This window comes from Gekko japonicus, unplaced genomic scaffold (assembly GCF_001447785.1).
Source record: "Gekko japonicus isolate JY-2015 unplaced genomic scaffold, Gekko_japonicus_V1.1 scaffold864, whole genome shotgun sequence".
Taxonomy (NCBI): domain Eukaryota; kingdom Metazoa; phylum Chordata; class Lepidosauria; order Squamata; family Gekkonidae; genus Gekko; species Gekko japonicus.
This window is the reverse complement of record NW_015166449.1, coordinates 208174-229764: the sequence shown is the minus strand read 5'-3', so window position 1 is coordinate 229764 and position 21591 is coordinate 208174. Positions and strand designations below refer to the sequence as shown.

General features: G+C 48.3%; 2 protein-coding genes across 3 annotated transcripts in view; one reads left to right on the top strand and one right to left on the bottom strand.

Moving 5' to 3' along the window:
- The window catches only part of ANKDD1A (ankyrin repeat and death domain containing 1A), a 34290-nt gene extending 31575 nt beyond the window's left edge, over window positions 1–2715 (top strand). Inside the window, exon 15 of the mRNA XM_015412022.1 lies at window positions 2654–2715. Within this exon, the coding sequence (XP_015267508.1) occupies window positions 2654–2715 (62 nt within the window). The remainder of the gene's footprint in view (window positions 1–2653) is intronic.
- Window positions 2716–4738: 2023 nt separating this feature from the next.
- Window positions 4739–21591, bottom strand: part of SPG21 (spastic paraplegia 21 (autosomal recessive, Mast syndrome)) — a 43633-nt gene continuing 26780 nt past the window's right edge. The window contains exons 1-8 of one of the 2 annotated variants that reach the window (XM_015412017.1): window positions 17974–18003; window positions 13375–13536; window positions 11988–12068; window positions 10887–11032; window positions 10329–10437; window positions 10017–10124; window positions 8827–8967; window positions 4739–5414 (exon numbers count right to left, since the gene is read on the bottom strand). In XM_015412017.1, coding sequence (XP_015267503.1) covers window positions 5289–5414; window positions 8827–8967; window positions 10017–10124; window positions 10329–10437; window positions 10887–11032; window positions 11988–12068; window positions 13375–13536; window positions 17974–17988 — 888 coding nt within the window. In that variant the 5' untranslated portion in view covers window positions 17989–18003 and the 3' untranslated portion in view covers window positions 4739–5288. Of the gene's footprint in view, window positions 5415–8826; window positions 8968–10016; window positions 10125–10328; window positions 10438–10886; window positions 11033–11987; window positions 12069–13374; window positions 13537–17973; window positions 18004–21591 lie in introns of those variants that run through there. The other variant, XM_015412016.1, reaches the window with a different exon arrangement.

The following is a 21591-nucleotide window of genomic DNA, read 5'->3' as shown; positions in this document are numbered from 1 at the left end:
TCTAAGCTGTGGAGTCTTGTGAGCAAAAATTCTACTTAGTGAGCTACTGGCGCTAAAGTTGTGAGTGGGCAATTTGCCTGCTGCATAAATTAGTTTGCTCTGGAGCCCTCCTTCCTGAGCTAAGACAAAAATGTCTGAGCCGGAGGCTAAAAAACTGTGAGGTAGCTCACACTAACTCAGCTTAGAGGGAACACTGCCCCATGGCATCCCATTTCATTTACGTATTTATTAGATTATTTTAGTTGCCACTCACCCGAAGGGTCTTGTGTGGCGACCTGCAACATGAAAACCAATAAGGAAAAATCAACACAAAAGCAAATAGGATATAAAATCTTAACATTAAAATGTTAAAATACGTGGCTATCACCATACCACTATTAAAACAGCCCAAACATGCGGTCACCTTCCAAAGTCCAGCCTGAACGATTCAGCTTTGCATGCCCTGCGGAAACTAAGCAAGTCCGGCAGGACACGGGCATCACCCGAGAGTGCCTTCCACAGGGTAGGGGCCACAACCGAGCAGGCCCTTCCCCTGGTGAAAGCTAACCAAGCCATCCTGGGGGCTCGCACCTGCAAGTGCATTAGAAGAAGAAGAGATTGGATCTATACCTCGCCCTTCACTACCCAAAGGAGTCTCAGAGCGGCTTACAAACTCCTTTCCCTTCCCCTCCCCACAACAGACACCCTGTGAGGCAGGTGGGGCTGAGAGAGCTCTTGACAGAAACGGCTTTTTTCAAGAACAGCTCTTATCAGAACTATGGCTTGCCCAAGGTCATCCAGCCAGGTGCAAGTGGAGGAGTGGGGAATCAAACCCAGTTCTCCCAGATTAGAGTCCGCACACCAAACTGGCAAACCAAATGGGCAAGAAGGGGCATATCTTCATAGCTCCCACCCAAATCAGTACCATTTTCCTTCCATCAGGCCCTTGTGCCTGCTGTTTTCCCTATTGTGCCACCAGAGGGCAGTTATAAAAACACTGGCAATTGCACAACTGATTTAGAGCAATCCGTCACTGTGCTCTGAATCCCCAGCTTTCATTTTAAAAAAAATCTCTAGCCCAGTGATGGCGATCCTTTTAGAGCCCGAGTGCCCAAACTGCGACCCAAAACCCACTTATTTATCGCAAAGTGCCAACACGGCAATTTAACCTGAATATTGAGGTTTTACTTTAGAAAAAACAACTCGTACATTAACTTAAGATGATCCAAACTAAGTAAGGAAAGCAATCCCAAATGCTTTCATTTACTTAAAATTATTTGGCAGAGAATTCAACACTTTAATGATGGTCTGGGCCTGGCTGGGGCGATGACACGCGTGCCCACAGAGAGGGCTCTGAGTGCCACCTCTGGCACCTGTGCCATAGGTTCGCCACCACTGCTCTAGCCTTTTTCGGTCTGGAGCTACATCTGCAACTAAAGGGGTTGCAGAGCCGATTTGGAGTAGTGGTTAAGTATGCGCGGACTCTAATCTGGGAGAACCTGGGGTCTGATTCCCCACTCCTCCACTTGCAGCTGCTGGAAGACCTTGGGCAAGCCATAGTTCTGATAAGAGCTGTTCTTGAAAAGGAGCAGTTTCTGTCCGAGCTCTCTCAGCCCCACCTCCCTCTCAGGGTGTCTGTTGTGGGGAGGGGAAAGGAAAGGAGTTTGTAAGCCGCTCGAGACTCCTCTGGGTAGTGAAGGGTAGGCTATAAATCCAATCTCGTCTCTCTCTTCTTTTTAAAAAAGAAACCAGCAGATGGTAGCGAATTAGGGTTGCCAGGTTGTCACCGTCTCCCGGCGGGGGGGCTCCAGGCTGCTCTCCTGGATCTTCTGGCATGCGCCAGAAGTGATGTCATTGCAGCGGGCACGTCATGTGGGGGATGCTCTAGGATTTGCCCCAAAACTCTACGGTCACCACGGAGTTTCTAGCTAAATGCGAGAGCGTCCACTGTGTGATGAGCCTGGCAAAATGATGTCACTTCCGGGGGACATCATCACGCTGGGCACACCGGGGCTCTTTGTGGGTGGGGCTTCCCCTGCTGGCCAGCGGCAGATTGGGGCCCCCAAAATTGGGGGAAACTGTGCCTCCATCTTGAGCTGCGGTGGCTCAAGTGGTTAAGACGCTGAACTGCAGGCTGTCGAAGGTCAGTAGTTCAGCAGTTCGAGACCCGAGTGTGCCGCATGACGGAGTGAGCTCCTGTCTCTAGTTCCAGCTCCTGCCAACCTAGCAGTTCGAAAGCAAGAAACTGCAAGTAGATAAATAGGTACCACTTCGGTGGGAAGGGAACAGCGTTCCGTGGGACTTTGGTGTTTCGTCATGCCGGCCACACGATCACGGAAACGTCTTCGGACAGCGCTGGCTCTTCGGCTTGGAAACGGAGATGAGCACCGCAACCCTAGAGTCGGACTCGACTGGCTTTCGAGCAAGGGAACCTTTATGCCTCCATCAGGGGGATGGCAACCCTATAGCAAATGCCCCTTATATCTGTGGCAGCAAATGGAGAACCGTCACTGCATCGATACAGCTGACGAAACAGATAATTAGTCAACTGTAGATCCATATGGGAAGGCTGGCGGTTTAAACTTGATTGCTTAGAAAGATTGACGCTGGGCTTATGAGCAGATCAGGAAGTCTGGATGACATGATGCCCGTGGTTTTGTTTTTAAAAAAACAGAGAGCATCAGGAAACAAGCCAACGCCGATGTCGCTTCTCCAAAGATGTGTACGGCAATGTGACCTGTGGAACGGAAGAGTCTTCAGAAGCCAGAAATTGCATCGAGGAAACACTGTTGTATACTGGCCGAAAGGCATCTCTTATCACGTCTCGTAAGGGCTCCACGCCATATCAGATGGCAGCGTTTTCCATTCCAGATCAGGTATCGATAAGATCTACATCAGCAGGTTCTTGTCAAAAAAATACCATCCTTACCAAGAAGGGTGTATATTCAGCTGCTTCCTCAGATACGGACACTGCAAGGGGAAATAATCTCAGACCAGCAAGATGATGGATAAGGTTGTACACATCGGCTTATTTACAAACAAATCCCATTGAAATCTGTAGGATTTATATATCTAAGAAAATGTGAGTAGGGATACACTGAAAGGGTATGCTCATGGCATCTTTTTAAATCAGGAAAAAATGAGTCGAGGAATCCTTTTAGTTCTTCTGCAGCGCCCAGTTTTAAAATGCATTGCCGCTCTGGTAGCATAGATACAACTGCGGAGAAAGCTTGATTAATTTTTCTGCTGAAAGTAATTTCGGTTGCATCTCACGGTTCACAAGGTAAAAATGCATTTGAGATTTTTTTAAAAAAATGGAATGTCACATTCTGTTCAGGTCCCGGTGATCCATGCTTATCTTAAGTGTAAACTTTATAGCACATTTCTGTAGCTATATGTTTTGGGGCACCTTTTTTTAATAGCTGAAAACTAGAGGAAGATGCATCCGTCTGCATCCAACCCCCTATGCCCAGGTACATTCTGCAGGGTGTTCTGTTCAAGTGTTTTACTTTGGACTGCCGTTGACAATTTCCCTTGAGCTGGATTTCTGGCAAATGTTAAAACGGCAAGGTCTGCAGTTTCTCTTCAGGTTCCTGTAACTCCTGAAGGGCGTCCCTGTCTGGAATAACACAGTAATAGCTGTGACTGAAAAATAAGCAGGCACAAATGCCCTTTGAATGTTGCAGGAACAGACATGTTTACACTTTTTTAAAAAACACATGGCATGACTTGGTTTAAGATTATAGATGCCTGAACCGTTGGGCTACTTTGGACTTGGTTGTACCACGTTCCTAGAGGGGCAGCTACCTCAACCCATAGGAAGATTAAGAACAGCGCTCCAAGTTCGGGGGGGGAACCAAACGGTCTTACAAACTACAGCTGATACTTTTGTAACTCATGTTAATTCATGCACCTAACTATGCACATGGAGATCTCTCCACCTTAGCACGTGAAGAGCTACAGCAGGGGTCCCTAACCATTTCGAGCCTGTGGCCACCTTGGGAATTCTGACACAGGGTGGTGGGCGCAACCACAAAATGGCTGCCGCACAGGGGCACAGCTGCCCACACAAAGACGCTGAAGTGAAGACGGACAATTTGAAAAAATACATTAGGAAAGGAGAATAAAACAAATGTTGCGGTGGCAGCTACTGCTAAAACGGCATTCTGATCTGCCCAGCCAATCAGAAGCCTGCTTCGGCGGGGAGGGCGGGGTAAAAGTTGAAACAATAAGTAAATAAATACTTGATCCCCCACCCACATTCTAAAAACAGTTGGTGAGCACCATGTTGGGGACCCCTGAGCTACAGGTTCACTCGAGGGGGTGGGAAAATAATGTCAAGTGCAGATATTCTTAAAGGGATGCTATTACAAGACCGGGCAGTCTTGACTTTAAGGTCAAGGGGTAAATTTCAGTCTCAATAACAGATCGGAGAGACACCGGTTTGTTTGATACAAAAGTACTCTTTTCTTAAATCTGTCATGAAGTTTTGTATTTTTAAGAGAATCTGTTTTCAAATAAACCAGTTTTCCCCTTGAACCAATCTCTTTTTAAAAAATAAATTTAAAAAAACCCCAGTCTTTGTGCTTCTGAGCCTAACAGCGGTTGAGACCTTTGGTGCTGAACTGAAAAAAAGCTTTGCCTTCAGACTTGGTGTTGGACTTGTGTGTTTCCATGCTAATTCTTGCAGGTAAGTTAAAAAAAAACCCCAAAGCCTTTAACTGAAATTTTATTCGAAAGGTTTATTCTGATAGCAAGGCAGTTTTACAAAAAAATGAATGTTTCAGTCACAAACGAAGTCACCGGTTGGCAAAAAAGGATATAAAAGAAAAAGAGAAGGCAACATTGGCACATCAACATAGGTTTTTTTTCCTTAAAGTAAATATTCAATCAAATGATTAAATGGCCCTCTGGACAAATTTGCTCGTGATATATACATACAAACACAAACATATACACACAGGGACACACAAACTGTATGCGTATTTTAAAAAAAATAGTCTCTTTAAGAACACAGTTGTGAAGGCTTTGGTAGCAAAAGTTTGTCTCTGATTTTTTGTTTTGTTTTAAACAAGTCTTCCAAAGTTACATCCTTAACCATCCAAATTTAAACGAGGATAGCCCGCTAGAACAGTGACGTGAGCAAGTGTTGGTACCTTTATTTCATTTCATGAAATCGGCTTAAGGAAACAAGGTCTGACCCATCGGTTAAAGTAGTAAGGGAAAAGGCGGACTGCAAAGATGCCACTGCCGGGGAAGACTGCAAAAAAAAGACGCTCTGGACTGAAGCAAGGCCACGAGTGCGAGAGCTACGGGGCCTGCTCTTGGTCACTGCTGGCTTGGAGGTTGGCTTTCTGGACCGCGAGTTCTTCTGCGCTGACCATGGAGGGGTCGATGGCGGCGTATCTGGTACCGTGGAACTGAAGCAAGTGTATCTAGGAGAGAGCAGAACGAGTAAAAACGGTGTCTCGCACCCCCAACCCCCTTCCTACAAGCCATGGCGTCCTATCAAAGGATTCACCGCGTTGGGCCTGTGAGCCACAGCTCTTGGCTCAAAGTCACCTCTGCAGGCCTGAGGGTGGGTTCTCACTCAAATACCTTTTATTGGCATACAATATTAAAATAAACATTTCCCAGTATTAATACAATCCAGTAGAGATTATAAAATAGATAATCGTGGTAAACCATTCCAAGGATATATCAGGCCTATACCATACCTCAAGTTGTCACAAGATAGACTTGACCATACAGAAGATAGCTGAGTCGTACAATAAATTGAAATCTAAACTTTTAAACTTAAGTTTTTAAAAAAATTATAAATTAAGAATCATTAATATGCTCATAATCCGTTTTATAAAAACCATGAAGAAACTTAGCGGTCAGTTCAATGATCTCCGGGTCTCGTGAAGCAAGGAGATAATGCACCTTATTTTTATCCGGTTGGCCTACTACCAACCTAAGGGGGGCTTCTATACATTCCCCTCGAATGTCATTTAACAATTTACAGTGTAAGAGTACGTGCTCCACCGTTTCTGTTTCTCTTCTATTACATCCACAAAACCTGACTGAATAAGGAATTTTCTTATATCTCCCCTCAAGAATAGCAGAGGGGAGAACGCTAAAACGGGCCAACAGATAAGCTCTACACATCTGCGGTGAAGTCAGGCAGAAAAAGTAATATGGTAAAACACCAGAAAGGGGATAGGCCCATCTTACTGAGGAGCACCTTCCGGAGGCGAGGGCTCTGAGCTCTTGCAACTCTATATCAATAACCCTCTGCTTAAGCAAAGTGAAGACCTCAAACTCTGACCGGGTGACAAAGTCACTCAGGTTAAAACCAATAGAAGTGATTTTCTTTTCAATAGCCATAAGCCACGCAGAGGACTGAGAATCTTCCAACATATAGGTGATCAGGCTATTGTGGTTACATCTAAAATGCAGATGTAGCCCTGACCCAGGGCTTACCACAGGAAGCGCTTGTTCCATCCCAGACACAGGCAGGTCCCTCTCCCAGACCCTTTCCCAATCACGTAGAGGAGCCACACCGTCCAGAAATTGGAATGCACCCAAGTAGCCTCCTCGTCCCCAACAGCCAGGGACACGGGGAGATGCGGCCAGCTGTACAGACTACGCTTTGCTACTACTCCTTCAAAGTTTTATTCAAGGTATAAGCTTTTGCGTGCAAGCACACTTCTCCGGATATCTTCACTACCTCTGATGAAGTGTGCGTGCACGAGAAAGCTTATACCTTGAATAAAACTTTGCTGGCCTCAACTGTGCCCCTGGACTCAAACTTTGTTCTACTGCTTCAGACCAGCACGGCTGCCCCACCTGAATTTACTGTTCCTTCGTGAGTGTGGGAAGAAGTCCGCTTCCCATTATTTTTATTTTTTTTAAAAAACAACCCTTTCTTGCCACCCAAAGTTAATCCATTACAGCACAGAAACCCTCCCACTCCCTTTTGTATAATAGGGGTTTTCTACCAGAGGCAGGGTGGTGTAGTGGTTAGAGTGTCAGACTAGGAGCTGGGAGTCCTGGGTTCGAATCCCCATGTGCTGTTGAAACTCGCTGGATGACCCAGGGCCAGTCACACACACACAGCCTAGCGCGGCTGTCAGGAAGGCGAGGCCCCTCCCTTCCCAAGTACTCCGGAGGAACCCCCATGTTCCAACATCAGGAAGCAGGCAAAGCTGGGCGAATGTTCCCTGGAGGCCCCACAGTCCTCTCACATCGGCCCTTCCAAGGCGGGCCAGTGGGGAAAGGGGGAGGGAAGGGTCAACCTGCTGGCCGGGCGTCGCGCCAGAGTCCCGACCGCTGGAGAGAGGAGTGGGGAACACCCGAGACCAGGCCCCAGCTATTGGAACACAGCCCTTTGGTTAGGTACCTTTAAGGCATAGGTGGTGGGACGTCCAGGTGGGGGAGTCAGCACAAATAAAAGAGAAGCAGGTGGAAGAAGAAGAAGAGATTGGATTTATACCTTCACTACCCAAGGGTGTCTCAGAGCGGCTTACAAACGCCTTTCCCTTCCCCTCCCCACAACAGACACCCTGTGAGGTAGGCAGGGCTGAGAGAGCTCTTGACAAAAACTGCTCTTTTTCAAGGACAGCTCTTATCAGAGCTACGGCTTGCCCAAGGTCATCCAGCCAGGTGCAAGTGGAGGAGTGGGGAATCAAACCCGGTTCTCCCAGATTAGAGTCCGCGCACTTCACCACGACACCAAACTGGAAGCTGGGGGGGATTGGTGGACTTTTCGAAAGAGTGACGGAGAGGAGGGAGACGCGGGGAAGCTGCCCTTATCCACTGGAACCCGGGCACAGAGTGCGGTAACTCTGCCGACGGTATCTGAGGCGACCCCTGTCCACCCGGGCTGACTGCCGTCCTGGACTTGTCCCACGGCCCACCCGGCCCCCAGCAGCCTCCGGAGACTGACACCAGATCACAGTGTTGTTGCGAGGATACCATGGGGGAAGGGCAAGAGAAACGTGAGAAGGGGAGGGGGGGGGAGAGACATGTCCACAAGCTGCGGGTCAGAGGTGAGAATTTGGGGGGCTTCTTAAAAAATGGTGTTACTCGATCAGTACCCGGCTGGTAATTAGGACTGCCAGCTCCGGTTTGGGACATTCCTGGAGGTTTGGGGGATGGAGCCTGGGGAAGGCGGTGTTTGGGGAGGGGAGGGGAGGGGACCACAGCAGGGCACGATGCCACGGAGTTCACCTTCCAAAGCAGCCATTTTCTCCAGGGCAACTGATCTCTGAAGTGTGGAGCTCAACGATCAAAGCAGGACATCTCCACCAAGGCTCCCTCTAAGCTGCGGAGTCTCGTGAGCAAAACTTCTACTTTGTGAGCTATGGGCATGAAGGTCGTGAGCGAGCGATTTGGCTGCTGCATAGATTGGTTTGCCCTGGAGCCCTCCTTCCTGAGCGGAGACCAAAAGGTGTGAAACGGAGGCTAAAAGAACTGTGAGCTAGCTCAGACTCAGCTTAGAGGGAACCCTCCAGGCTCCACCTGGAGGCTGGCAACCAGTGTTCCCTCTAAGCTGAGTGAGTCTGAGCTAGCTCACAGTTCTTTTAGCCTCCGGCTCACACATTTTTGTCCTAGCTCAAGAAGGAGGGCTCCAGTGCAAACTAATTTATGCAGTAACCAAATTGCTCGCTCACAACCTTAATGCCAGTAGCTCACAAAGTGGAATTCTTGCTCACAAGACTCTACAGCTTAAAGGGAACATTGCTGGCAACCACACTGACAAGAAACTAGTTTTTTTTGTCTGTAGTGCCCCCTTTTTCTGAAAGCCCAGCGTAAAGCTCCGGGCTCCCAGCCAAGTGCTGAACGGAAGCCGGGGAGACTCACCTGGACGTAGAGGTTGACCTCGGCACTTCTGCAGAGATAGGGGAAGTTGCCCCCCGTCTTCAGGTGGGCCCTCCTGGCATTGGGGTACAGCTTATACATTTCTTCCTTGGCTTCGGTCGAAAGAGCGCTCTGGTCGAAGACCTGGGAAGCAAGCAGGGACCGGTCAGGTCCTCGTGATCTTCGGCACGTTCCGCAGATCACAGTTCCGGGGGTGTGTTTTTCCAAGCAGAGAGGAACAAGCTTGGAGACTGGCCTGAAGGCCTGGACGGGACACGCCTCCTGTGAAGAGCAGGGCTGGCATCCCGTGGCTGCAGGACGCAGAGTCGGGAAGGGTGTAACTGTGCTCCGTGGACCATAATTGAGCTAATATTGGCCTGATCTAAGCCCTTCTCAGCACTGGCTTGAGGGGTTTTACAACAGAACCCAGATGGAGTCTCTCTCTCTCTCTGGCTGGAGGCAGAGAGATTCTCGGATAGCAATGCTCCTCAGCTCAGCAGGCTGCATTCATAAAAGTCAGCCTGCTTATTATTAAATATCTGGCAGAAATGAATTCCCTCCGATCAGCCTTTAATATTGCTGAGACATTCGGCATCTTAATGACTGAAAGTCATGTAGTGGTACTAATCAGACTGGCATAGTTTTTCCGGGTTTTATCCGTGCTTTGATGAGACCTCGAGGCTTCCTGGTTATCCTAAAACTCTGTCGGTGCTCTTACAGACAGCTTCAAGAGGGAAATGGATAAACATACAGAGCAGAGGTCCACCAGTGACTATTAGCCACAAGGTATAGATAGGAACTCTCAGTCTGGGGCAAGGGATGCTCTGTCTTCGTGGTGCTTGGGTGGGGCATGAGTGGGAGGGCTTCTGGAGTTCTGGCCTCACTGATGGACCTCCTGATGGCCCCTGGGTTCTTTTGGCCACTGTGTGACACAGAGTGTTGGACTGGATGGGCCACTGGCCTGATCCAACAGGGCTTCTCTTATGTTCTTGTGTCTGGGGCAGTGATGCTCTGCATTCTTGGTGCTGGGGGTGGGGGCAACAGTGGAGAGGGGCTTCTAGTGTCCTGGCCCCACTGCTGGACCTCCTGATGGCCCCGGGGGTTTTTAGCCGCTGTGTGACACAGAGTGTTGGACTGGATGGGCCATTGCCTTCCCCTGACCCCACCAAACAGCCGAAGGAGAGATTACGTACGTCCATGATAGTTACGGGGATGTCTCTGATTTTGTGAGGTTCCACGTACGAATTCTGGCAATTGAGGGTGAGTCTTGAAGCGAGCTCGCTTTGACCCAGGCTTTCCAACTGTCAGAAAATGGGGGGAAAGGGGGGGGGGGAGACAGATTCATTCAATTCAAAATAAGAGAATTAGCCAGATGAAGATTATTCATGCAATCAAACCTGTTTATCCAATACATTAAATGCCTTTTAGAACCAATCACGCCTACACACACACACACACACACACACACAAATCAGTCATTCATTTGATATCCGGGAGTCTTTTACCCTATCGACCATGAAATCGATTCCGTCGGCCATTTCTGGATCCATGGGGCCAGAAGCAAAGTTCCCGAGAACGATTTTCTTCAACATAAAGGCGGGCAGCAGCCAAAAGCTAAGAGGAGAAGAGAAGTGTAACGTGCTTTGGAGGGGAAACATTTCTCCCGTCTTCACAACGTGCATTGGCTTGCCACATAAAACATTATGTGCAAAACATTAAAACGGCACACACACTGAAAGCTGGGTGAGCAAAGACCGTTGCGGCCTCATTAAACTCGAGTCGCTGTTTGTGCTAACGTGACCGTTGAAACATTTTAGCCTTATTAAACTGCAGGAAAATATTTCCAGTTCCAAAAGCTAATTCAAAATAGCGAAGCAGTTCTTGCCCCACCCCCCCAAGTAACTTTTCTACGGCAAAGGCAACATTCCCATTTGCTTTCCTAATCCAAGTTCACCGGCAGTCAACAACCAATGGATTGTAATGACATGCATCTGATTTTGCTATTTAACCCCCCCCCCCCCCCCCCCCCCCGTATTTGTGTGTGTGTGTTTTCTGCACTTCACCTGTTTGCCGTCCATGTCTGGTTGAAGATCGAGGTGTCACTGAAAGCGTTGCATAGAATCAGAGACTGGACTCTGGGCGATTTATGAGTGTATTCTGCAAACTTCTGGGCCAGGAAGCCTCCCAAAGAAGCACCAAATAGGTGAACCTAGTTTTAGAACACAAAGATGACTTTAGCAGGATACTGCCAACATTTAACAGTAGAAGAAGAGAAGAGAAGAAGAAATTGGATTTATATCCAGCCCTTCACTACCGGAAGGAGTCTCAGAGCGGCTTACAAACTTTCCAGAACTGTCCTTGAGAGAACAGCTCTGACAGAACTATGGCTTGCCCAAGGTCATCCAGCAGGTGCATGTAGAGGAGTGGGGAATCAAACCCGGTTCTCCCAGATTAGAGTCCACGCACTTAACCACTACACCAAACAGTAGTGATACTGAGCATTTATATATTCCTTTTGAGCGTGCAAAGCGCTTCACATACATTTAACTCATAAAGTCTCACAACAGCCCTGCAGGGTAGGGTGGAAGTATTAGGCTGAGTTCATGGCGGAGATGACCTATGTGGCGTTCCCAAGCCATATCTCTGGCTGAAATCCTAAACACGCTTACGAGGGATTAAGCAACAGTCAGCTCAGCGGGAACATACTTAAGACTGAAATGCTAGCCATCCGGCTCACAGTGTTTGAGCAGAAACAAATCAAGAGGAGTTTTAGGCAGGCCGATTCCTTCTCTGACCACTCGTTTTCTTTTAACATGTAACAAATTACTAGCACTGAAACATTTTCCCCACAACAATAAAAGCGGAGACATTTGACCATTTACTCTTGTATACGCAAACTATCGTTCAATAACTCCGCATCTTCAAGACTGCTTGGTTACAGACCCGTTATAGTACAAGATTGAGCAATTTCTAGCTAGAAACAGAAACCTAAAGAAGGAACTTAAAGGGGGTCCTGAAAACAGGGACGAAATTAAAGATAAGCAGGCAGGCGTGAGCGGTTTCCCGGTCCTGGAGCACTGAACGTTATTCTGAAAAAAATCAACCCTTTTTACATAACATTTCTGTTGAAAGCACAAGCTGTTTGTCAGCCCCAGGGCACTAACTTTATCCAGCTGCAGATGATCTAAGAGTTTTCTGAATCCGTCGCAGAACTCAAAGATATCCCAGTAAACTGGATACTGCAACTAAAATTAATGAGAAAAGAGAAGGTTAGCAAGATGGAAAGGGAGAGGCAAGTATAATTCCCCCCCACACACCCCTTTAATTTTGTGTCTGCCCCTTCCGGCATTTGCATCACTAATAATTTAGGAACCAGCACGCAACCTGAAGTACACGTTTGCATTCTATATAAGGGCACACCCATCTCTGTCTACTGATTCTACTGAAACCCCTTCATTTCTTATGGATGCAACTTCTGGTTGTGTCTGGATTTCATTTTTTGCCCAATCGTCCCTAAAATATTTCAAGGTAGCTTCAATATTAGAAGAGAGGAAGAAGAGATTGGATTTGGGAGTCTCAGAGCGGCTTACAAACTCCTTTCCCTTCCCCTCCCCACAACAGACACCCTGTGAGCAGTGTTCCCTCTAAGCTGAGTTAGTGTGAGCCAGCTCACCGTTTTTTAGCCTCCAGCTCACACACTTTTGTCTTCGCTCAGGAAGGATGGCTCCAGAGCAAACCGATTTATGCAGCAGCCAAATCGCTCACTCACAACTTTAATGCCAGGAGCTGACAAAAGTAGAAGTTTTGCTCACAGGACTCCACAGCTTAGAGGGAGCACTGCCTGTGAGGTAGGTGGGGCTGAGAGAGCTCTGACAGAAACTGCTCTTTTTCAAGGACAGCTCTGACAGAACTAAGGCTTGCCCAAGGTCATCCAGCCAGGTGCAAGTGGAGGAGTGGGGAATCAAACCCGGTTCTCCCAGATTAGAGTCCACATACTTAACCACTGCACCAAGCTGGCTCTTAGGTGGCTGGTTACAGCTGTCCTTACTCAAGAGTTACCCTGTTGACAGCCACTCATGGTTTCCAGAATGATTTCCTAACAAGTACCTGCAGAACTCGGCTACGTTCCGAGTTCCCGGACTGCCCTCTCCCAAGGGTCTGGTTTCCATTCTGTGTATATCACAAGCCCTGAACTCCTAACAAGGCCATGGTTCCAAACAACAAGGCCATGACTCCAAACTGTGCCCAAGTCGGAGTAATAGAAAAAGAGCTTTGACATTCTGAGGGGACGTCTTATCCCTGTATGAAAACTGGGAGACACATGGTGGCCTCCTCAATACATCAAAAATGTCTTTATTTAAAACATTTATTAGCCACTTTACTTCCTTATGGAGCTCATAGGGGCTGGGAATATGAATGAGACACACAAAACAAGAGTACATAAAAATACATCGAGCCAACATTTGAATCACTCCATGCCAAGAAAGCAATACATATGGCAAACTGGTTGCGGGTCCTTGCCATTTGAGCGGATTTCAGGAAAATACTCACAGCAATGACTCTGTAGCCCCATCCTGACAGGGCTAAGATCTGCTGAAAGAACACGTCCGCAGTGCCACTGACTGGTGGGAGCAATATAAGGGGGCACCTGATACTCCGAGGCCCCGCATCGTAGAGGGACCACACTTTACTGTCGTCGTCGTCTACTATAATCTGGAAGATAATTTAGAGCACGTTAAGTGACCTTTATCTTAACAGAACAACAGCCCTGCTGAATCAGACCAGTGGTCCATCTAGTCCAGCATCCTGTCTCACATGGTGGCCAACCAGTTCTCTGTAGGGACAACAACAGGGCATGAAGGCCGAGACCTTTCCTCTGATGTTGCCTCCTGGCAATAGCTTTCAGAGGTTTACTGCCTCAGAACATGGAGGTTCCTTTTAGGCATCATGGTTAGTAGCCACTGATAGACCAGTCATCCCTGCATCTGTCTAATCCCCTTTCAAAGCCATCTACGCCTGTGGCCATCACTGCATCCTCTGGCAGCAAATTCCACATTCGAACCACTCCTTGTGTACAGAAGTATTTCCTTTTGTCCACCCGGAATCTTGCCATGCATTGGCTCCTTTCAAGATGCATAGTCTTAGTTTTGCAACTCCCATCAACGACACACCACAGGGCACGCACACCGCATTCTCCTTGAAGCAAGCTTGCCTTGCATTTCCTCCTTAAAAGAACTTTGCATGAATATTTGTTGCTCAGGACGCTCTTTAGGCAACCAGGAAAAGGCCTGCTTCTAGTTCCTCCCCACGAGTCACATTTGTGCTCAGACCCGCATGTCTACTCTGACACCGTGATACAGCCATGAAGCGCCACATCACCAGTGCGCACCTAGACTGTGGCTTAGAACATGGTGGAAAGCTGAATAGTATGAGACCAAGGATGTGGTGGGGTCCTCAGCAGGTTCAACGAAGCTGCGATTTTACCATATTAAGGAAATAGAGAAGCGGCAAGGTATACAGCAACTTCACAACAGACTGCAAAACATATTTCATGATTTTCCCCCCTTTCCTTTCTTGTCTTAAGAGACCCGCATCCTGCCTGCAATGATTGCCAGCAATTTGTTATAGCGACCCCTTTACAGCCATTCACGTGGGTTGCCGTGTTGGTCTGAAGCAGCAGAACCAAGTTTGAGTCCAGGGGCACCTTTTAAGACGGACAAAGCTTAATTCTGGGTATCAGCTTTTCTGCACAGGCATACTTCTTATCTGAAGCAAAGGGTTTTGGATGTGGAACTGCATGTCCAAATGAGTAAAATTAAGAATCCTTTATTTGATCTAGCTATTTGCAGCAAGTTAACTTTGGCAACGTGTGTTAAACTGCTAGAGAACGCCAAACACAGAAGAATTTTTACAATCCTAAGATATAATGCTTTGCGCCCTCTGCCATTTTAGAAGCCAGATATAATAAAAACACGCGAAGGGAATGTGTTTGTAGAAAGGGAGAAGAAACTTTAGAACATGTTTTTTTTTAATTGTAGATGATACCGGCACAATAGAGAAATATCTATAAATCCCATTATTCAATCACATCCCGGGCGTAGTAGGGGGGCTCTCCTCTCAATTATGTCGGCAGATAAAAATTAGAATATAACTCGTATGGTGGATAAATCTGGTTGGTTAGCCTATTGTATTAGGAGAGAGTGGAGGGAATCATAATTAATTGGTTAAATTGATTTTATCTGATAGGTAATGGAATTTGTAAATACTTTTAATGTTTTAACATTTTAACATACATTGTCACATAAGAGATGTTATTTTACTAATGTGCTTTTTTTATAAGATTTTTTTATTTTTTATACAACACAGACATAACACGAACATATAACAATTAACCATAAAATTGGGGGTACATTACGCAAATATATATTTTAAAGCCAACTATCTATTACTTAAAGCTTACACCTCATAATAAACCAAGTTTTTTATTTGAAGGGCTGTCACTTAGAGGAGGGCTGGGAGCTGTTCCTGGTGGCCGCAGAGGAGAGGACTCGCAAGAATGGGTTTAAATTGAGGGTGGGAAGGTACCAGCTGAATATCAGGGAAAACCTTTTTACAGTCAGAGTCGTGTGACAGTAGAATCCGCTGCCTAGGGAGGTAGTGAGCTCCCCCTCACTAGCAGTCTTTAAGCAGTGGCTGGACAAACACTTGTCAGGGATGCTCTTGGCTGATCCTGCACAGAGCAAGGGGTCGGACTACTAGATGGCCTGTAGGCCCCTTCCGACTCTGTGATTCTATGATCCTACCACAAGAGGCAGGGCCAGCGAGAGGTCAGGGAGAGAAGCTCATGCATAATTCTAACTTATCGACATTTCAGACAGAAGCACTATTTAGCAGGACGCCTTCTAAAGTGAACATATTATTTTTAAATGTCCTCTTGCATAGGCACAGGTCCACTGCGTGACTCTGCGCTATAGCGTGTTGCCAAGAAGCCGCTTCAGATGGCATTAGTAAAGAGACTCTTTCGTATCACTGCCTTGCTCACCAGTGGAGTGGATGCCAGAGCGATGGACACAGCCGTGGTCCCAAAGTGGAGTACCCCAGACTGGACTCTGAACTGCACTCTGTGGCCAGGGCAGCCTGAGCCGGAGAAGCAGACCAAGCCAGCTATGGGCCCAAGACTACAGAAGACCTCTGCCTGTACAGCACCCTGTATCTGCACAAGCCCCACGATGCAGACCAGAAGCCCCGGTCCTCATGAACACAGAGCCAGCAGTGGACCGGACAGGAGCCAGGTTCTGGAAGAAGACAGGTCTTCCTGCACAGCAGCCATGAAGGGATCGCTTCTCCAGCACGCAGCACATTCCTTCCCCCCCCATGAGTCATCCCCAAAGACTGTAGCCCAACTAGAAACAAAAGAAGCATGTAAGCCTTCCTGCCATCGATCCGGAGGACACTGACGACAAGCACCCAGTCGTTAGAGCAACTGCACCCTCTTCCCCATTCCCCTGTGTCTCACACCTGTCCCCAAGAGGTGTCACTACCCGCCGACCATCCAACCTAAATTATCCAGCCGTCATTTCTTTTGTCCTACCCATCCATAGTACTGTCTTGTTTCTAGAACTTCCTGGGAACCCGTGACTGCCTGGCCATTGCCTCGGGTCACAATTTGGCTACTTAAGGAGTGCTCCTTGCCTACGCTCTCTCTTGTGCGCTCGAGCTTCCGACTCCCACTCCACCTTAGGGTCCATTCTTGCGCAGTTTGGAATCACTCCGCGTGTATCGCTACTCATGGCCCCTTATTTTATCCCTTTTTTGCCGCGGAATCATCTCATCTCGCCGGACAGGTAAAGTATCACCCGCCGACGATATTCCTGCTCACGTAAACGGCCCTGTCCTTTCAAACCTGATTTCCTAGCTCTGTATTGTGTGTGTGTGATTATTGTTGTATGCTTGAGAGTTATTAAGTAAAAGACTAATTCTTTCAACAACCCGGCCTCCTCGTCCAGTCACTGGGCGCTGGGAATTCTGACTCTCATACACAAAGGTTATGATCCTATATTTTATGCCTATTGCCACTTAATATTCATAATTCCCCCAACTTAATAATAAAATAAGGCAATTTGGCTAACAAATTACTGGTGGAGTGAATGCAGGCAAACCCTGCACATCTGAATACAAGTGAGTCGATATGTGTGTGTTTTGGCTGGGCAGATGTACGAGAACGTTTTCCCAGATTACTCAGTTTAGGAGCGAGTGAGTGGTTTCTATCTGTGTGTGTGGCTCTAGTGAGCAATTTATCGGGGGGGGGGGCTGCTCCCCTTTTCACCTACCAGGCCAGATACCACCCATACGGGGGCTGAGCCATCTGGTAGAGAGCAAGGGGGAGATTGAGTGAAGCCCTACGGCCATTTCCGGGCCAGTGGTTGTGCTATCCGTGGGTGGGCATTACAATTTAGAACCCCGGGAACTCCCAGAGAAGAGTTGTAGTTTCCCTTTCTTTTCCCTTCCCCACACATCCCACATTACATTACACGTTAGCACTTCAGGGTGGAGTCAAGCTTGACAAGTTGGTGAGGCGCTGGCCCCTAGTTGCAAAGGGTTAGGGTAAATCTGGTGGATCTGAGCACCCTTTGTGTGTCTTGAGACGAGCCAAGCTCTCTCCCAGAACCTCAAAGTAGCTGCCAGGGTAGTGCTTTGCAGGATTTGAGCGGACAGGCCAGGGACCGCTCTCACGGTTTTCTAGCTCACTCTTAGACGGGTCGCTCCCACACAAGTAGAGCTTTTCGGGCAGAGGCGCCTGCCAGGGGTTAGCAATTCTCCCCGGGGTTAGGAGGGATCGGCCGCCCTGACCCTAAAAATTAGGCAGAGACTGGGCTGCAGAGGAAGGAAACTCTCACTTTTGAGCAGGAGAGCTCGACAGGACCTGTTTCCCCTTTTTGAGTCAAGAAGGAACGTGTCCAAAAAGGCCAAAATGTTCAAAAAGGTGCGGATTCTCCCAGCGCTGGAGAAGTGGCTGCTGAAGAAAGGAGACTGCCCCTGGGAGGCGGGGTCCTTTAAGGGACCGAACCCACTCCAGATCCTGAAAGATGCATTTCAGGACTTCTGTGAGAAGTCCAGTCCCAAACAGAGCAAGAAGGACTTATACGGTACCTGGGGTCTCTTCATGGCTCTCCAGGATAGCTTAGGTTTCATCAAAAAGTCCCTGGACGTGCAGGAACGCCAAGATCAGGAGATAGCTGGCTTGCGCGTTCAGTTACAAGAAGCCCGGCAATCCCATGAGCAGGAGATAGCTAGCCTGCAAGTTAAATCCCAAGAAACTTTGCTGTCAGTGCAACAATCTCATGAGCAGGAAATAGCAAGCCTGCACACTAAGCACCAGGAAGCACAACAATCCCTCGAGCAAGAGATCGCATGCTTACAGGAGGCACTGGAGGATTTAAAGGAGGTGCACGAAAAGGAGCTCCACAAGCTAAGGGCAAAAAAGTTAGATCAGCTGTTGGCGAAACAGGGTCTGGCCGAAGCCGCTCAGGAGGCCAAGCGAAAGGCGGAGGAAGCCAACCGCCGTGCTCAGTTAGCAGAACAAAAACTAGCAGAAACCGAGGAGAGACTCTCCAAGGCCACACAAGCGGCTGCATACCTGGCCGAACAAAATCAAATTAAAAGGGAGCAGGCGAACCACGACGCCTGCCAGAGAGAGATTGAGTCTCTGAGAAAACAGCTCGGGATTCAACAAGCAATCATTTCCACCGTCCACCCTGCCGCCCTGGTGGACTTTCCCCGGGATGTGAAGGAAGACCCTGAACCTGAGCCCGCCTATAACCCAGAGTGGGGTTCTCCAAAACCGGTTAACCTGGTCAGTACAAGACCAACATGGTCTACCATTAATGGCAAAACCACGACTCAGATAGTTAGAGAAAACGGGCCTTGGAAACCCGATGAAATCAAGGCTATCGCCGAGCAAGTGGGCCCCTTTAATAAAGGCACAGCGATTCAGTGGCTTACCACGGTCTCAACATCGTATACCTCTGTCGACGGAGAGGACCTTTCCCTTCTAGTCGAGCACTGTGCCTCAGGTTCAGAGCTGGCCTCCCTGAACTCAGTCATTACAAGCAGGAAGCTCTCAACCATGGACGCATACGACTGGATGAGAGAGATCCTCCTCTACTTGTGGTCAGGAAAGAACCTCCAGGTGCTGTACAGGTTAGAACGGCAGGGACCGGGAGAAGACCCTGAAGCTTATCTAGCCCGGAAGCAGCTCCTTGCGGTGCTAGCAGGACAGATCAGAGTAGACGATGATGAAGGTCCCGTATATGAGAATCAGAGGTTTAAAGAAGAATTGGTAGAAGGCCTCAACGGCCAAACACGGATGGCGCTGAACGTTTCAGAGCCAGGAGAGTTCACCTGGGAACAACTCGAACGCAAAATCAGGAAAACGGCTAGCCTGCTTAGAAGCACTGGCGCTCTTAAGGCCCCAAAGGCCTACGGGAAAGAGAAAGGCGGGGAACCGGTCCAGACGGTGACATACACCAACAATGGCCCCCATTCCCAATACAGGCAGGAGTCAGGACAGCACGGCTCCTCCCGTGGCGGGTGGAACCAAGAGCGGGGAGGCGGCTCTGGTCGTGGTCGGAACTGCAAGGACTCGAAACAAGGTCCTCCTTCCGCCCCGACACGAGTTCGGTCCTCGGCTTCTTGGTCCCACCAGCCGGAACCTCAGAACGACCTTTCTCCGGTCTCTCCCTCAGCCCCCCAGCTGCGGGGACGGGGCGTTTTCGCTGGCGCGCAGCCAGGCAAGGCGGGACAGGGGAACCCCAGACAAGGCCCTCCTCGAGGAATGGATCCCTTGCGCTGGCTTGCCTGGGTGCGACTGAAACAGAGGGGGGCAGACATGGCCTTCTTTCATGCGAAACCCACCTCGGTCCTTCTGAAGGCCCTCTTAGACATGGAAGGAATAGACCAGGGCTCCCAAAAGAGTCACCAACCCTCAGCTCCCACCAAGGAACCCTTGAGTCAGCAGAACCCTCTTCTGGAGGAGTACGACCTCTGCTAGGGCTGCCCGAGATCCACACCGCTCCCGGCAAGCACTGCCACCAAACTGGCACCGGACCGCTGGGAGAGACACCAAGTCAAGGCAGGAATTAGGATCTCTGGGCAGAAAAAGGAAAAGCCTGCCACCCTCCTGGAAAACACAGGAACCTCCTCTTTCCCCTCTCGTCCCGTTCACCACGATCTAACCTCTCGGGGAGACCTGACTCTCACGGCAGCAGACCTTGCAGGGAACGGCAGCCGTTCTCACTTAAACTTCTCACTTAAAGGGAAAATAAGGGAACTCGCAAGCCTCAGTCGGGAAAAAGATTTGGAAATTGAGCGGCTTACCAGGAAAAACCAGGGACTTCAGCAAAAATTAGAAGCCAATATCAGAGACAAGGAAGGATTCCAGAGTGAACTTGTCAAAATCAAAGCTCGGTTAGAACAAACCGCTCGTTTAGTGCAGAAGGTCCTGGGATTCCATAAAAATACAAACCAGAGGTTAAAAATTCTAGAAGAACCGAGGAAAGGAAAACACGGCAGCTCTAAGGATCAAGCTGTGCAAACCCCAACTCCCCCTCTTTCCCGTGGAAATCAGAAGACGGTCACTGTTTCAGTTCCCTCATCTCAAACTCAGGGAGAGAACGTAGTCTCTGAGCCTGCACAGAGTTCCAAACTCATTGCCCTTAGCAGGGAAAAGCATACTGCAGATGTCTTTGCACAGGCAAGCCTCCCTGTGTTTTGCAAACAACATTCGGTTCCTAGCCTGGCTTCCAGTAATTTTATAAGCCAGGATTCTGCAGAAATCCAAAAGAACTTACATTCAGTGTTTGTAACCCAAGCAGCTTTGTCCTTCATTTCCCAAGACAATCTCAGTGCCAGAGAACTGACAACAGCAGACAAAAGCAGCAAGATCTCAATTTTTAGTGCAACCGTAGAGCCTCCAGCTTCAGGGGCAGTGACAACCGAGGGAGCACTGCTTGGCAAATCCCAGGCAGACTCTCTCATTCTAGCTGCCTCTGAGGAAAAATTAGCCCAATGTAAGCCTTACTTGAAAGAATGGAAACATAAGCCTCCTGACATGCACTTCGCATGTTCACCCCTCTTCGAAGCAGAATGCCCCATTCTGATTTTTCTGTAAATTTTGCATAATAAAAGCGCTAGAAGCATGAGATAAGATAGAAAAAGGTGCTGGTAATTAATTGCCCTTCTCAAACTCAGAAGGAACGCAATGGTTCCTCCCCTCTTATGTTAGGGCTAACTTCCCTTCTGAACCCTAGATTTTTTTTTTAATATCACCCCCACCTTAAGGGAACTGGGGGGGGGGGGCGCAGTGGAAATTTTTTGCGTTTTTCTTTCATTTCTGTTCTGCTCATTAAATGACACACATTCAAATTTTATTTGAACCACAGCAACAATTCTATTAAAATATTTTGGGACTCATGGTGAAGGTCAAAAGTAGGCATTTGGCATATAGTTTGTGAGAGAGCCTCCTCAGACAGAGGCAGTCTATCCGGAAAACCTAGTCATCCAACAATTGCCTGGGTGGGAAAGGAGCAAATGCTCTCATGTCTTTTAGAACTACTAGAAGAAGAGAAGAAGAAGAGATTGGATTTATACCCCGCCCTTCACTTGGAGTCTCAGAGCGGCTTACAAACTCCTTTCCCTTCCCCTCCCCACAACAGACACCCTGTGAGGTAGGTGGGGCTGAGAGAACTCTGACACAAACTGCTCTTTTTC